The sequence below is a fragment of the Colossoma macropomum genome, unplaced genomic scaffold (genome assembly GCF_904425465.1).
Source record: "Colossoma macropomum unplaced genomic scaffold, Colossoma_macropomum, whole genome shotgun sequence".
Classification (NCBI taxonomy): Eukaryota; Metazoa; Chordata; class Actinopteri; order Characiformes; family Serrasalmidae; genus Colossoma; species Colossoma macropomum.
The window spans coordinates 39572103-39589650 of NW_023494803.1; the positions used below are offsets into that span (position 1 = coordinate 39572103).

Consider the following 17548-nt stretch of genomic DNA (forward strand, 5'->3'; position numbering starts at 1 on the left):
AGAGGCACAGTGCTCCTCTCATAAGAGACTTTCAGGGGAAATCAGCAAAATCAAAGAAAAACAAACACACATTTTGTTAGTTATTACATTCGACAGACGCGATATGAGTTTAGGTGACATGCCACTCTGTCTGTGGTTAATGTACAGACATGATCACGCTGGGTTTGATGGCACTGTGTAACTGTTCACACCAAGACTGAGTAAACTGCTGACTTTAACTTCCTCACAGGATGAGTCACATGGTGAGGTCAAAATACACGCAGAGAGAAAAGTGGTTCTTTTCTGTGGCAGGACGAGCGCAGCACTACAGAGGTGAGCAATCACACACTATATAAATACAGCAGTATTAGTGAATCATTTGTGCTGAAGTTGAAAATAATGTGTGCGCTCACAAAGCTGAAACGTGCGCAGTGGATATTTTTAGTGAATATTCATTTCTGTCAGTGCAGTAAGATCATCTCATTTGATAAGATCACTTTATATAAGTAATAATGTCTAGAAATAGGTTGAATAATCTTCTCAATGTAATCTAATTTGAGAAATATTATATATTGCATGCGTTTAAGATGCTTTCTCCTGGTAAAGAATCACTCATTGCATTATATTTGACAAAAAATGTGCTCTAATTGTTTGCTTTCTATCAGAGATATGGATAAAATAACGAGAACAATTTTTAATGAAATTATACAACAGTTAGTTCTGGTCACGTAAGCTGATTGGTTGAGAAGCGTCCTAACTGTGCTGTTATTTTGCCATAACATCACTTTTTTTTCACTGTATCACTCCGCTGAGACGCTGCTAAGCAACGACTTTGACAGCTGTAGGAGACGCTCAAGACATTTGAACGTTTTTACTTCTTACTTTGCCACAAACAGAAAATGGACACTTTTAAGATCACATTTGACCGACAGCCGATTTGGTCAGACTCTGAAGATGAGACAACACTAAATTCCCAAACTGTCATCACCACTGAGCAGCTTTTCAGTCGGCAGCTGTGACAGAAGAACAGCTAAACAACCTGGAATCAGCCAGAAATGTCGGACTGAGCTATAAAACTGCCGCAATATCAAGTTTAGCTCAGTTTTGTCCATTTTTGCCAGATCAGTATTAATGTTGTTTTGTTCCAGCCAGTCTGTAAAGCATCTTACAGCCCATTTAGTTTGGCGAATGGTTTGGGTTTGTTTAGCTGTTCCTCTGTCACAGCTGCCGACTGAAAAGCTGCTCAGTGGTGATGACAGTTTGGGAATTTAGTATAAGGAGCTGGAGAACGAACTGCCAGCTGTACAGCGGGTGGGCGGAGCTCGTTACTCTGACGTAGCAACAAGCTGCTTGTTAAGGAACTATAATTTGGCGGAAGGAACTGCTAACATTAAAACATATTAAACGCCGCGTTCACGGCCCAGAGAGTAAAAGAGAGCAATCCTAATTGGATGTGAGAAACGGGACACCTTTAAAAACGCTGCAAACAGTGATATCCTGCCAAGTGAAATCATCTTAAAGGTTGGAGTTTTCTTACAACAATCTCACAGTAAGAAATGTTTGAGATGCTATATGTCCAAAAGTCTGTACCCCTGCTTCTCCGGTGTTTCTTCTGCACTCAGAAAACACAGGCAAGGCAAGACCAGTTCATTTATATGGCACCTTTCACACACTGCAGTCATTCAAAGTGCTTTACAAATGATGGAATACAAAGACGATTCAAATTACATTTGAATGTATTGATTGAGAATGTATTGAGAAATGTGATTAAAACACAGTTAAAACAATAATTATGAAAGAGAACAATCATTAAAATTACAAAGCAAAATAAAAATGAAATTTGAATTATGAACTGGCTCTTCTACTTGTTAAGAAAACAAATAGGTTGGTATTAATTGACCCATTTTTAAAATGTACTTAAAACAATAGGATTAAAAGGACATATTCATCCCATTAAATCAACCAAAGTCAATCAAGTCAAATAAAAGAGATTGAATTGGGTTTTTCAGCCTCTTCCACCATCTATCACGAGAGGCACACTCAAATAAATTACGCCTGTTGTACTCAGAATAGGGCACGTCCCACATTATTCAACTATTTTGAGTTTGGAGGACATGATATTATATTATATTATATTATATTATATTATATTATATTATATTATTTTTTGTATTCAGAGATTTTACTGGCTCCTGGCTTCATCTATTTACATATTAGATGTGTCTTTCCTCTTTCACTGTCAGAAATAAAGGTTCTGTTCAGGTACATTTTTCGTTCATCAAGGTACAAACAATATAAATGTTGTCTCAAAGGTAAAACAGTGGTTTTAAGGTCCAGTTGTGAGCTTTAAATAAGTTTCTCCAGGTGAAAAGTTTGTATTTGTATTTTCATAACCAAATGTTTCAAAACAGAACAGTAAAATAAAGTCCTGGAGACGAGACGGGGTGTGTGGAGTCAGTACAGCTTAGAGAATATCATTTCAGTGGATTATGGTACAGTTATGTTCCCTGACTAAAGGTACTTAAGGGTCCCACCCCAGAGACCAGAGGGGCACTGCCCCAGTGCCAGTTTACTACCGTTATGCATATGCTTTTTTTCATTTTTGAAAAATATTTTGGTCAGTTGCCCAGCCTTGTTAATGTACTTTATCATATTCCATATTGCTGAATGTGGTTCTAAACTTACTGTAAACTACCTGTTAAACCAACTCTGGTAAGATAAGTTGGACCAATATGGACTTTAATGCATTGAGTTGGGAATGTGATTTAAGTAAATTATGCTGGATCAACTAAATTACCCTATTTTGAAAGAAACCTATTTAATTCTGTGGAAATACTTTCCATAATTCAATTAAGTTCAATGTGAAATGTGAAATAGAGAGTATTATTCTGGGAAGGCTTTACCCTAGATGTTAGAACATTGCTGTGAGGACCTGATTGAGCATTAATGAGGTCAGGTACTGATGTTAGATGGTCAGTTCTGGATCACTCCAACTCACCTCAAAGCTATTGGATGGAGCTTCATCACTCCAGAGAACACAATTCAACTGATTCCCAATGCTGTGGGAAGCCTCTAGCCCACACTTGGCATTGGGCATGGTGACCTTAGGGACCAGTGCTGCTGCTCTAGAGCTGAATTCACTCATTAGAAGAGCCGTCTGGATACAGTATATATAGACTAGATTTAGGATGATTTCACCTGCCACAACAAGAAGCTTTACCTTGTGTTCTTTTTAAAGACTTTCCTCTGTTTATTGTCTATTTTTACTGTGTGGTTTTACCAGAGTCATCCAAACATGGAGGAAAATCTGAGCATCTTTAGTTCTGCACGGCTCTTTGAGAAGGCGCCCACTGGCAAAGGCAAAGACAGATCCACCATTGAGTGCGTGGAGTGGTTCTGCAGCAACCTTTATGTCGGATTAAAGGACGGAACGGTTCAGCATCTGAGTGTGTTGAGCTCGAGTGGTGGAGAAAGGCCTGAAAGAGTGCGCGAGGTGGGGAGGAGGCAGATGGGCCGGGGTGGGGTCGTCAGCCAGCTGAAGGCAGTCCCAGTTCTGAACCACCTTCTCGTGCTCTGGGACGGCTCTGTCACCACGCTAAACATGTTCTCCCTGGAGCCCGTCCCAGGCCTGAAGAAGATCCAGAACGTCTCTGTGTTTTACGTCAGCCAGCCTGCTGCTCACTCTCAGCCTGTTTTCGTCAGTCTCTTCACAGCCTCCACCAAACGCAGAGTGCTGAGCATTCACAAGGTGTATGTGGACAGATGGGAGAGTGTGGGCCATGTGGCTCTGCCTCAGGACCCCGTGGCTCTGGCCGTGTATGAGACCTGTCTTTGTGTGGCCACGACTGACAGATACATTCTCCACGATTACTTCACTCAGAGCACTCTCGATCTGTTCCCACACGACCACGCAAAACAAAACATCATCGTCAGTGAAAGCGGGAAAGGAGAGTTCCTCCTAAACGGGCCTGGAAATCTGGGTGAGGCTGATTCACCAACACGAACACACATCCACAAACAGTGAAACATGTCAACCCTTGAAATCGAGCCTATTATTCAGTTATTAATGCATCTTGAGGCTTATTATTTTATTATTTTCAAATAACTTGAAGTGTTCAGTGAAATGAAGTGTTCAGCATCTACTATGAATTATTCAGTATCTACTATGAATTATTCAGTATCTACTATGAATTATTGAGTATCTAATATGAATTATTCAGCATCTACTATAAAATATTCTTTAACTACTATGAATTATTCAGTAACTACTATAAATTATTCAGCATCTACTATGAATTATTTAGCATATACTATGAATTATTCAGTAGCTACTATTAATTATTCGGTAACTACTATAAATTATTCAGTATCTACTATAAATTATTTAGTATCTACTATGAATTATTCAGTATTTGCTATAAATTATTCTGTATCTACTCTGAATTATTCAGTATCTACAATGAATTATTCAGTAGCGACTATAAGTTATTCAGTATGAATTATTCAGCATCTACTATGAATTATTGAGTATCTTCCGTTAATTCCTCAGTATACACTATGAATTGAACAATATTTACTTTGAACTGTTCAGTAACCAATATTAATTATTTAGTGACTATTATTTATCATTAAGTATCCCTCTATGAATTATTCAGCAACTACTATGATTTTTTATTAACTCTTATAAATTATACACTAAGTTCTGTGAATTATTCCATATCTACTATGAATTATTCAATATTTATTGACAGTTGTGAATTGTTCAGTAACTATTATAAATTATTCAGTATGAATATTTAGTATCTGCTGAGTTATTCAGTGTCTTACATTGATTCTTCAGAATCTACTATGAATTGATCAATATTTACTGTGAACTGTTCAGTAACCAATATTACTTATTTAGTGACTATTATTTATTATTTAGCACCTTCTATAAATTATGGAGTGACTACTATGATTTTTTAGCAACTGTTATAAATTATACACCCATTTCTGAATGTTATTTTATATCTACTTTGATTTATTCAGTATCTGCTAATAATTATTCATTAATCCATTGTATTTTTTAGTAATTACTATAAATCATTCAGTATCTTTTATTAATTATTCAGCATTAATAGTAACTTCTGTGAATTATTCAGTATATATTATAAATTATTTGATATTTACTAGGAATTATCCTGGAACTACTATTAAACATTAAGTTACAACAATTATTACTCAATATCTACTATGAAACTGTGTACGCTCTGTAATTCTGTGAGGAATTAAAATGCGAACCCACAGACAGACCTTTAGAGTTTATGGGGTTAAAAAAAAAGCAAATATACCTAAAATTAATGCATATGAACTGAATCAAATTGCATTGAAAATCTAATGTCAGAGTAACTTCACTGGCCAAGTGCAATTTTACAAACAGAGACTTTGTCTTGGTGAAACTGAAGCAAACATAAAAGAACATCAGAACACGAGAACGAAACAAAGAACAAAAGAAACAAATACAAATAAATACAAAGACAGCCACAAAGGGTGATATACACCTCCATACAGGGTATTTACAGCAACAAAGCAGACCGGGTGATGTATTTCAATTGAGCTGAAGCAAATCAGCTGAGATGTGTTGAGCTGAACTGAGCAGAGCTGATTTTTGCACAGGCATGTTTGTGATGAAGGACGGTGTGTCTGAACGGCCTCCTGTGCAGTTGCCTGATGGGGTTCTGGACGCGGTGGTAGATTTCCCCTATGTGCTGGCTCTGCAGAGTCAGACCCTTTATATCTACAGCATGCTGGACCAGCGGCTCAAACAGACGATTTCCATGCAAAGCGCCAAAGCTCTTCTCTCCACCACAGGTCAGTCTCTGACTTACAATCAGCTGTGTAGGAAGAAATAGGGTCATTCTACAGAAATGTCCACTTTTTTATATTTATCCATAGGAGTCACTGGTGTTACTGATCGTCATCGGTGTTCCACATAAGAAAGGTAACACCAGAGACATTTTTAATGAACAATACATTTTACAGAATGGCTGCTACAGAGCATCAAACCACATGTTGTCAGTCATGGAATTTCCACCAAAATATGTAATGTCATCCTTTTGTATTCTATTTTTTCACAATTACCTCAGAATAAAGCTGGTCACACCAGTGACTTCAGCTAAAAGCTTCATATGAAATCATGAGCTAAATGAGAAAATCTCTGATAACTGAAAGACACAGTGGACTCACCATGTGCTTTTCTTCATAGATCCTCAGAAAACAGGTAAAAGGAAGTCGAGTGATGTCATCAGTGTGACTTTTATTTCAAAATAAGAGATTTTTGTTACGCAGTAACACCAGTGACACGACTCCTGGGGAACTTTCATTATATATTTTATAATATTTATTTGGCATTTGTTTTCTTTATGGAATGTAATTCATATATTTCATAGTCATGTATAGAATATTGTAGTTAAAATTGCAGAAAAATGTGTTTTACCTCAAAATATGGGACTCACCCTTTACACATGACTGTGAGGTCGAGCACATGCTCGGAATTCTATATGATTGATTAAAAAAACTATTTTGCTAAATTGATGGATCAAGAAGGTGTAATTGCTAAAATAATGTATTGTTTTATTTCCAAATATAAATAAATTGTAACCCTAACATGTTTTTTAAGTGTAATATATGTGTAAACGCTATGGACACAAAAATGTAGAATGACCCAATACCTACAGAGCTGCACACCACCCTTTATTTATTTAACTTCCAGTACAAGTTATTCATTTCTCAGCATCAAAAAGCATTTTTAGCAGAAAAGCCTCAACAACTAAAACATCATGTTTCAGTTTTTACTGAGTCCATTTTTTACCTTTATTCCAGCTTCCATTCTTTTCAGGAGACTCACTTTCAGTTCCTCAAAGAATCTGCAGACACACCTCCAAAGTTCAGTCTTAGAAGCTGGTTGATCATTTTCTGAAGTAATCAAACACATTCAGTGGTGTTGAGGTCTGGACTCTGGGTGGTCAGTCCATTGTTCAGCTTCTTTGTTTGATGTGTCCGTCTCCTTTTCTCAGTGAGGTTCTTCTTGAACAGCTACACATCCTTTCAGACCCACAGCGCTGAGTCGTCTTCTCACAGTGGAAGGATGGACAGAAACACCTGTGGATGTTTTCAGATCTGAAGCAGCTTGATTTTCTCCTCTCTCTCAAAGATGAAAGCTTTAAGTGCTGGTTATCTGATGGGGCAGTTTTGGTGTCTATCAGGTCTTCCAGGTGGTTGTTAGGAGGAACATTTTCTCTGTTGCTTTTAATCTGGACCCAAAAAATTAATAAATTGTCCTTAATGGTTGTTTTGACTTGTGCAGAGTACTATACCTTTTTTGGTCCACTATGTAGGTGTACAATTACAGTCTGTAGCCCCATTCATCATTGGTCAGTTTGTTCAATCAGGCTACTGTCACTAACTGTACACCAGTGAGGTGGAGCTACAAGTAAGGGGTTTCTCCACTGACTGGCCGGTGACTGTATTATAATGTTATTTGGCATAATTTTCTTATATATTCAATCAGACTGTTAACAATGACAGCTTATTATACACAGATCAGGCATAACATTATGACCACTCACTGTCCATTTTGTCAGCTCCACTTACTATATAGGTGCACTTTGTAGTTCTACAGTTACAGACAGTAGTCCATCTGTTTCTCTGCATACTTTGTTAGCCCCCTTTTACCCTGTTCTTCAGTGGTCAGGATCCCCATGAACCCTCACAGAGCAGGTACTATTTGAGCGGTGGATCATTCTCAGCACTGCAGTGACACTGACGTGGTGGTGGTGTGTTAGTGTATGTTGTGCTGGTCTGAGTGGATCAGACACAGCAGTGCTGTTGGAGTTTTGAACACCTCAGTGTCACTACTGGACTGAGAATAGTCCACCAACCAAAAATATCCAGCCAGTCCTGTGGGCAGCGTCCTGTGACCACTGTTGAAGGATTAGAGGATGACCAACACAAACTGTACAGCAGCAGATGAGCTATCGTCTCTGACTTTACATCTACAAGGTGGACTGACAAGGTAGGAGTGTCTAATAGAGTGGACAGTGAGTGGACACAGTGTTTAAAAACTCCAGCAGCACTGCTGTGTCTGATCCACTCAGACCAGCACAGCCCACACTATCACACCACCACCACGTCAGTGTTACTGCAGTGCTGAGAATGGTCCACCACCCAAATAGTACCTGCTCTGTGAGGGTCCATGGGGGTCCTGACCACTGAAGAACAGGGTAAAAGAGGGCTAACAAAGTATCAGAGAAACAGATGGACTACAGTCTGTAACTGTAGAACTACAAAGTGCACCTATATAGTAAGTGGAGCTGACAAAATGGACAATGAGCGTAGAACCTGATCGGTGTATACTGTAATGTTTTAGATTGTATTGAATTGTATCAGACATTATATTATATATTTGTCACTGTCCAAAGAAAAACAAGTATCTCCATAATGGTAATTTTTCAGGAGAGGCCAAAAATGGTCTTTACTTTTAGTGTGAGTTAATGTAAAGTGGTTTTATTCCAAGCAATTTTGGAGCATTTCTGTTGATCCAATTATCATAAAATTGTCACACAATGTAAAAAGCAGCTGCTGGGCTCAAATGATACAGAAAAATAAAAATCGAAAAAAATGGACACTGTAAAAAGTGGCTCATCAGATCTACCTAAAAAAATGACTTAATGTGGTAAGAAGCAATTGAGCTAGTTTTATTCATCTTTAAAAAAAACTAGATTCATTGAAAGAATCGTTCATTCAAAGTGTTTATTTAGGTTGAATAAAACTAGTTAATTTACTTGTTACCAGTCATTTTTTTAGGTAGCTTTTTACAGTGGAATACATGTTTTTCTTTGGACAGCTATTGTCTTTGGTGTAATTTGTACTTTGATCGCTCCTCTTTGCCCCTCTATCTAGAAAGTGTGCTTGTAGTGGCTGAGAGGGAAATTCACTGGCTGTCACAGACGCCCCTGCAGGATCAGATTCAAGGCCTGCTCAGATGTGAGCGAGCAGATGAGGCATTGACACTGCTGGACGGAGTTCAAGCACTTTTGCCTGAGGACTCTTACAAGGTAAGAAAATGTTGACGGAGCGGCGGATGGAATGCGTTTAATCCTGATCCTCTTTGGAAATGTAAGTAAATCATAATCCACTGCATTCCAGAACGCATATCTCGCACAATTATCACCTCCTATAGGGCTTCAGATGACACTTAATTAATATTGATGAGCAGCTAAAGGCTAAAAACACTGGAGGAGCAACATTAATAGTCATGTAGAGTATATGGTATCTGTAATGGTCATGATGTCATCAGATCAGCAGGGTTAAGCAGCTGGGTTTTTGAGCTGCTTATAAACACATCGCAGGAGCTATACGGGAACAGACGCAGATTTAATTCCACCATTAAAGTAACAGCTCAAGATTTCAGGGCAGATTCATTCGCGGTTGGTCGTCCATCACTATTTTTTAATCATGTTGTTCAACGTGAACAACATGAGCTGAAGAAATACAGCTTTATTCATTAATGCGGTTCACTTCTGTTCAAAATATGAACTTTTTCATTTATTATTAGATTTTTTTCCCCTAAACTTTCCAATGTTTCTCTTGTAGAACCTGCACAGGAGTATTATCTGCATATCTGGGTGGTTAAAGTTTTACAGAGAAGCTTTTCTCGACGCCAAAGAGCTTTTCATGTAAGTGCTGAGACATCTGAAAATGAATATTTTACATAAGACATTAAAGGGCACATATAATAGAAAACTCAATGCTTTTTTTAATAAGCGTCTGATGTATTATGTAAACATTGATAAGGTTTAAAAATCAGTTAATTCCCTGGTCCACATATGGAAGTTAAGCTGTACAACAGCTGTCACTGTATTTGTGATGTCACAAAAACAATGTATTTACATATATTTAATTACTCAGCCTACAGCAGTTTAGCCCTGCCCACTCACATTGAAGTTATAAGGAGTGTTTCAGCTAGAACTGCATTCTGAATGAGGTACAACACAGGGTAGCCAATCAGAACAGAGCCTATTTACGTATATCAGTCTTAAAGTAACAGTAACATAGTAACAAAAGCAGCCTGTTTAATCCTAAGGGATAAAGAGAGGCTAGAAAAATAGTCAAGAAAAAATGAATTATGGCTGTTTTTGGTACCTTAATGACACAAATATTATAAGTGGACACCTGGGGGAAAAAAAGTACAGAACGTGGGCCATTAAAGAGGTTTCAACATTTAGAATTCACCATTAAACATGTTAAATATTTTTCCTTAGTAAAGGTGGCCTGGACCCGAGGGACATCATCAGTGTTTACCCAGCAATGACTGTCATCAGTTCAGACTTTAAATCCCAGCGTCCTGCTGTAAGCAATGCCAAAGACCTGTGGAGGTTAAGTAGGGATGACTGGCCAACATTTCAACAGTACCTGAGCTTCCTCAGCCATTTCTTAAGAGAGACCCGCGGGACAGTCCGGGGTCAAATCTGCCCTCAGGATGTCGACACAGCACTACTTAAACTGTATTTAGAGCAGGGCGATGACGAAAACCTGGAGCAGCTTGTGTCGTCTCCTAATGACTGCGTACTCCATGTGTGCTTGCCAGAGTTGGAGCATCACAAAAGGTTAGAACGACTGCAGAAACCTCACTGGTCATACCGCACCCACTAGCCACTTCATTAGAAACACCTGCACTATACTTCCACTGAGTGGCCATTTAATTAGACATTTAATTAGACTTTATATTTCTGCTCACTGGCCACTTTATTGGAAACACCTACCCTAACCATTGAGTGGTCATTTAATTGGAAACACACCTCCTTTATACTGCCAGTGATTGGCCACTTTATTAGAAACACCTACCATATACTGCCAGTGGCTGGCGACTTTATTAAAAACACTTCCTTTATACTTCCACTCGCTGGCCACTTTATTAGAAACACCTACTTTATGCTTCCACTCACTGGCCACTTTATTAGAAACACCTACCTTATACTTCCACTCACTGGCCACTTTGTTAGAAACACGTACCTTATACTTCCACTCACTGGCCACTTTGTTAGAAACACCTACTTTATACTTCCACTCACTGGCCATTTTATAAGAAGCACCTACCTTATCCTTCTGTTTACTGGCCACTTTATTAGAAACACCTACCTTATACTTCCACTCACTGGCCATTTTATTAACAACATCTACCTTACACTTCTACTTGAGTTGCCATTTTATTAGAAACACCTTCTTTATACTTCCACTCACTGGACACTTGAAACACTGACTTGGACAGGATGAATTCTGTAACAGATGAGCTACAGTCTATAACTGTAAACATACAAAGTGCCCATCTATTGCAGGTATTTCTGATAAAATGGCCAACAAGTGTGGATACATAATAGATGGACCTAATAAAGTAGCTAATTAGCATATGTTATGACTAAAAAGAGTAAAAAAATCCTCTTTTATGTGTTCATATTCCAGATTTTTCACCATGGGATTGCTCTACCAGAGCCAGGGTCAACATTTCAATGCAATTCAGGTCACTCCTTCAATAATCTAGTAAATCATAGTGGTATGTGTATAAATACAAAATAAAATCATAAATTTTATATGACACCGATGCATTTTTTTCCAGACGTGGGTGCGGATTGTGGATGGGGTGTGTGTGGACTTGCGGCCTGGTGTGTTTCCACACATCGTGAACACTCTCTGTCAGCTCAAGCAGAAATCCATCATCATGAAATTCATAGACTGGGTTCTTCAAAGGGACCAGAAGGAAAGTGATCTAACACACACACAGTTCAGCTGCGGAGGGCAAATCCATTCAGAGTTATAACGGCAGCTTTACTTTCATGCGCTCTCCTCTCTCAGGAGAGCAATCAGAGAAGAAAGGGGAAGTGAGGACAAAGTTGTCTTGGTGTTATATAAGAAGGATAAATCTGTTTATGCTCTTTTTATAAAAAAAGATGTGTTATTTTTAACACTTCAGTGTATCTCTTGATGGAACATAGTTTGTTATGTGTGATTCCTTTAGCTAGTTTCTCATCTCATATTCGCTTCCATGACCAAAAGTATTTGGACACCCCTCTTGATTATTGAGTTCAGCTGTTTTAGCCACATTCATTGCTAACAGGTGTATGAAATCAAGCCATAGCCTTGCAGTCTGACTTTAAATGTGGCACTGTCATAGGATGGACAATGGCCAACTGTAAGTGCTATTAAAATGGAAGCATCTATGAGAAACAACAGCTCAGCCACAGGGTTTCATGAAATGAGTTTCCAAGGCTGAGCAGTTGCACACAAGCCTAAGATCACTATGCGCAATACCAAGCGTTGGCTGGAGTGGCGTAAAGCACTGCCACTGGACTCTGGAGCAGTGAAAACATGTTCTCTGGAGTGATGAATCACGCTTCACTATCTGGCAGTCTGACTGAGGAATCATACTTACTGGAATGCATAGTGCCAACAGTAAAGTTTGCTGGAGGAGGGATAATGGGCTGGGGCTGTTTTTCAGGGTTTGGGCCCCTCAGTTCCAGTGAAGAGTGATGTTAATGCTACAGCAAACAAAGACATTTTGGACAATTATATGCTTCAACTTTGTGGCAGCAGTTTGGTGAAGAGCCTTTCCTGTTCCAGCATGACTGAGCCACTAAGCTTTCCCAGAAGAGTGGAGGCTATTATAGCCGCAAAGGGGGGGAAACTCCATATTAATGACTATGTTTTTGGAACTGAATGTATAACAAGCACCTATAGGTATGATGGCCAGGTGTCCACACAGTTTTGGCCATTTAGTGTAAATAGAAACAACGTAAATCACCAATGTAATCTACCATCCAGATACCTGAGTGACATGCGTGCACACGAAGAGAAGCTGGAGATTTGGCCTGAACAGATGTTATACTGCCAGTGACTGGCCACTTTATTAGAAACACTTCCTTTATACTTCAACTCACTGGCCACTTTATTAGAAACACCTATCTTGTACTGCCACTGACTGGCCACTTTATTAGAAACACCTCCTTTGCTGGCCACTGTATTAGAAAACACCTCCTTTATACTTCCACTCACTGGCCACTTTATTACAAACACGTACCTTATACTTACTCTCCCTGGCCACTTTACTAGAAACACTTACCTTGTACTTCCATTAACTGGCCACTTTATTCAAAACACCTCCTTTATTCTTCCACTCACTGGCCACTTTATTAGAAACATCTTCTTTATACTTCAACTCAGTGGCCACTTTATTAAAAACACCTATCTTGTACTGCCACTGACTGGCCACTTTATTAGAAACACGTACCTTATACTTACTTTCCCTGGCCACTTTATTAGAAACACTTACCTTATACTTCCACTGAGTGGCCAAAATGTGTGTTATTAATTAACACAGCATTGTTCCTGGTTTTTTTTTAGGTTGGGGTGTTGATTTTTACCAAAAGAGACCCAGACGACCAAAGCACATTTGCACCAGAAGAAGTTCTATCATTCTTATCAAACTACCCAGCGGCTTCAACTCTGTATTTGGAATATTTGGTCCATGAGCTGCACAGCAAGGTTAGTTCATCATCTCACTCACAGCTGGATGCTCGAGCGCTAGCTTTAAGCAACCCACTCAGTATACACAGCAACACGGCCGGCGATCTTTAACTCCTACAGAGTTCAGTTTTATTTCATTCGGATTAAAGCAGAACAGTTGAAGATGCATCACTCTTTCATCAGGAAGAGAAGCACCACACTCTGCTGGCCACCATGTACATCACTCACATCCTCCAGACTGCACAGAGGACACAGGACAGTGATGTAAACACAGAGATGAGAGAAAAACTGCAGCAGTTACTGTGGTACTCCTCCATCTACAACACTGATGCTGTACAAGGTAACGGCAAAATGTCCATTAGTTACATTAGACTTCCCTGCATAGCACAGCAGGCCTGGTCACCAGCAAAACCTATCATATGTTGTGTTTTGGATGCTGGTATGCTGGTCAACCAGTATGGCCACGTTGAATCAGCACTAGACCAGTATAAACCAGCCCAGACCAGCTTAGACCAGCATGGAATGCATGCTGCTCTGCTCCAAGTAAATTTAATTCAGACATCAAACATGTCTTGGCTCATTAATAACATTTGAGGTAAGACGAACATTGTCAACATCTGTTTTTGCCAAATTGTAATATAGCTACTCATTCTTCTGTGCAGTATATTCTGACCCTGAGCTCTAGATGTAAACAGAGCCCTTCAGAGTGGTTTGATGTGAGTTGCTCTGTTCTAGAGAAGCTTATAAACTCGGATTTCTTTACAGTGGTGGTGATAGGAACCAGGGATCAGACACTGACACACAAATATAGCCTTTTATATACTATCCGAGAGCATCAGTAAACCTTTGGGCACTGTTTTACCTTAAAAGGCTCTGCTTTACCTCTCCACCATGAAGGTAATTTTAAAAATCTTATCTGAAAACTATTATAAAACAGTGTCTCAGTCATCAGGCAGTGAATTCTTAACCATTTCATGTAGTAACTTTCTCTGAGGGAGCTTTTAGAGGTGGACGTCTGGTTCCTATCACCACCACTGTGAACAGTTCTGACTCTGTAAGTTTCCCCAGAACAGAGCGTTTCACACCAAACCACTCTGAATGACTCTGTTTACATCTTAACCAATTAATTATGCAGGAATTTTTTAATGTCAAATTTTTTGAAGCTGTAAGTGTGTGCTTGCAACTCAAACAAAGAGCATTTCTGCTTCAAAATGCGTCTTAATTCAGCCTTTTCCTTGCCAGCATCACAGTGTCATTGTTGTCAGGACAAAATCTTCATTTTTGTCATTTTTTTCATTATTTGCTTTTACATTATTTTGAAAACACCAGCTGCTTTTCACATTCTGTGAACACTTCATGATTAATGGACCAATAGAAATGGTCCAAAAATAGTTGGAAAAAATCTCCTTATATTGACTTACATTAAAAATAAAAATTCTCTTTTTTGGAGAGAAAGATTGTGTTTCAACAGCAATAATCTATATTTGTTATTGATACATATTAAGCCAAGGGTGCACCACTCCAGTCCTGGAGGGCTGGTGTCCAGCATACGTTAGTGATTTAACTGCTCAACTACACCTAATTACACTCATCTGCTAATTGGTAGGTTTAATGGGTGTGTTTGAGTAGGGAAACCTCAAAACTGTGCTGGACACCTGGAGTTGTGCACCCCTGTATTAAGCTATAATTTATATATTATCTCTGCTGAAAAAAATCCCAATGTATGCAGCCCAAGTAGACAAGAACTAATGTTTTGCCCCAATTTTTAATTACACAGCAAAAATAAAGTCATCAGCCCTCCATGTGGAGAAAGCTATCCTGCTGGGGCGAGCTGGCCAGCACAGGACAGCCCTGCAGATTCTAGTCAACCAAGAAAAAGACCATGAGGCTGCGGAAAACTACTGCAGGAGGACCTCTGCTGGACAAGGCCGGGAATTCACCCAGCAGCTCTTCCTCTGCCTTCTCCAGGTCTATCTGGAGTCCAATCAGAGCGTGACTGCGGTGGTGGATCTCCTCAACAACAACGCCATGACTTTTAATCTGGTCAGGGTGCTGCAAGTCCTGCCCAGCTCCTGGTCCCTCCAGCTGGTGAGGCGTTTCCTGTGTGAGTCGCTGAGAGGGACGGTGCATGAGAGGAGGATGAGAGGCCTGGAGAAGAACCTGGCCAAAGTGGAGCACCTCAGGCACAAACATGCCTGGGTAAGCAGCCCTTTTAATGAGCCTAAACCAAAATATACTTTATTTTTTTTAAGTTTGATTCACTAGATAAGCAGTTTCAGAGCATGTGCTTCACTTTTCAGTCCATTTTGGCAGCTAAGCTGCATTAACAGCCTGTTTTGAGTTCATCATGGTTGTGATATCATTTACCTATGATGACCCATTTAGGTTTACAGCAGTTTAGCTCCACTCAATCCTGTTGAAGCAGCCTACATTTCAGCCCAGACTGCCTTCTGAACAGGGCATGGCAAAGGACTGCCTATCAGAAGAGAGTTAATTTGCATATTTCAGTCTTAACGACACAGTATCAAGAACTGCATTGTTTTTTTTTGTGATGTCACAAATTCACATATGAGCCTACTCAGCCTACAGCAGTTTAGCCCCACTATTTCATGTTTAAGTTAAAGCTGGGACTGCTTTTTGAATGAGGCACAATACAGGGCCAATCAGAAGGGAGGTCATTTGCATATTTCACACTTAACGACACAGTATCAAGAACTGCATTGTTTTTGTGATGTAATTTACATATATGCAGCAGTTTAGCTGCACATTCATGTTGAAGTTAAAGACCTGGACTGCTTTTTGAATGAGGCACAATACAGGGCCAATCAGAAGAGAGGTCATTTGCATATCTTAATCTTAAAGGCACAGCAACGGCCTGTTTAATCCTAAGGTATAAAGAGAGGTTGGAAAATGGACATGTAAACATTAATTATGACTATTTTTGATACATGAAACCACATGAAAGTTGGTTTTAAGAGGAAAAAATAAAATGCAAGAAATATGTAGGATAGATGGATTGTTTAAGAAGACCAGGCCCGTTTTTACTGTTCATATGGATCACAGTGCTCCACAGCATGTTTGATTTCGCTCTGCAACAACCAATAATAGCTTTTCTTCACAGATGGAAGCAACACAAGAAAAGGTCAAACTCGACAGAAGCCGTGTATGTCACTCTTGTCGGCGGCAGCTCATGGGGCCTGAGTTTCTGCGCAGGCCTACTGGGGAGCTCATCCACACTCACTGCTACACTGCAGACAAGAGCCTCTGAGCGCTTAACAGAGGCTGAACAAAGGCCAGCAAAAGTCATACAACTCAAAAGGACAAAGCAAGAAGGTGGATCCTAAATATTAGTGGCTAATCGGAAATGTTTTGATTGGTGGTTCTGTTTTTTATGGATTCTTGGAAAATGGCTTTTATTATGTGTATGTTCAAAACAACATAAATGCAGGCTTTTGGATGCCTGCTGCTACTGTTTTTAGCTATGTGATGTACTTTTGTCGATGTAGATAACAGTCTGTTATACAGCGTAAGAAACCACATGCGCAACTCTATTAGAGATTAATTAAAGGGACACAACAATTTAGCCATTGATTAACTGCAGTATTCTCTGGAGTGAGATTTTCCAGTTTAAAGACTAGAAAACCCCCCTTCTGATGATGCACCATGGACTTTTGAAAAACTACAACTGCTCTAGGGTGGATTCTTGGTAGGTGGGCCGTTTTTAATGTTTTTAAAGGTGGGCTGCTTTTAAAGGAAAGCCTATAGCAAATATCCTTCATATATATATATATATATATATATATATATATATATATATATATATGTGTGTGTGTGTGTGTGTGTGTGTGTGTGTGTGTTAAGTATAACTGTATGGAGTGAATGAATTATACCAACAACAGAAATGTCTCATTACATGAGGAGGACAACAAGCTGAAAGCTAATGTTTGCAAGGTTGCTAAAGTTGGCTAAGATCTAGATAACCTACCTCAGTTTGGCTTCTTTTCTCTGGCTA

General features: G+C 39.2%; 1 protein-coding gene across 1 annotated transcript; it reads left to right on the forward strand.

Moving 5' to 3' along the window:
* Positions 1-224: 224 nt before the first annotated feature.
* Positions 225-17304, forward strand: si:ch211-266g18.9 (transforming growth factor-beta receptor-associated protein 1). The gene is made up of 12 exons (XM_036594043.1): positions 225-312; positions 3263-3959; positions 5635-5829; positions 8920-9074; positions 9613-9695; positions 10281-10625; positions 11479-11536; positions 11633-11773; positions 13414-13554; positions 13720-13876; positions 15314-15735; positions 16658-17304. Exons 2-12 carry the CDS (start codon positions 3275-3277, stop codon positions 16802-16804), a joined length of 2529 nt encoding a protein of 842 aa, XP_036449936.1. The 5' UTR covers positions 225-312; positions 3263-3274; the 3' UTR covers positions 16805-17304.
* Positions 17305-17548: the final 244 nt, after the last annotated feature.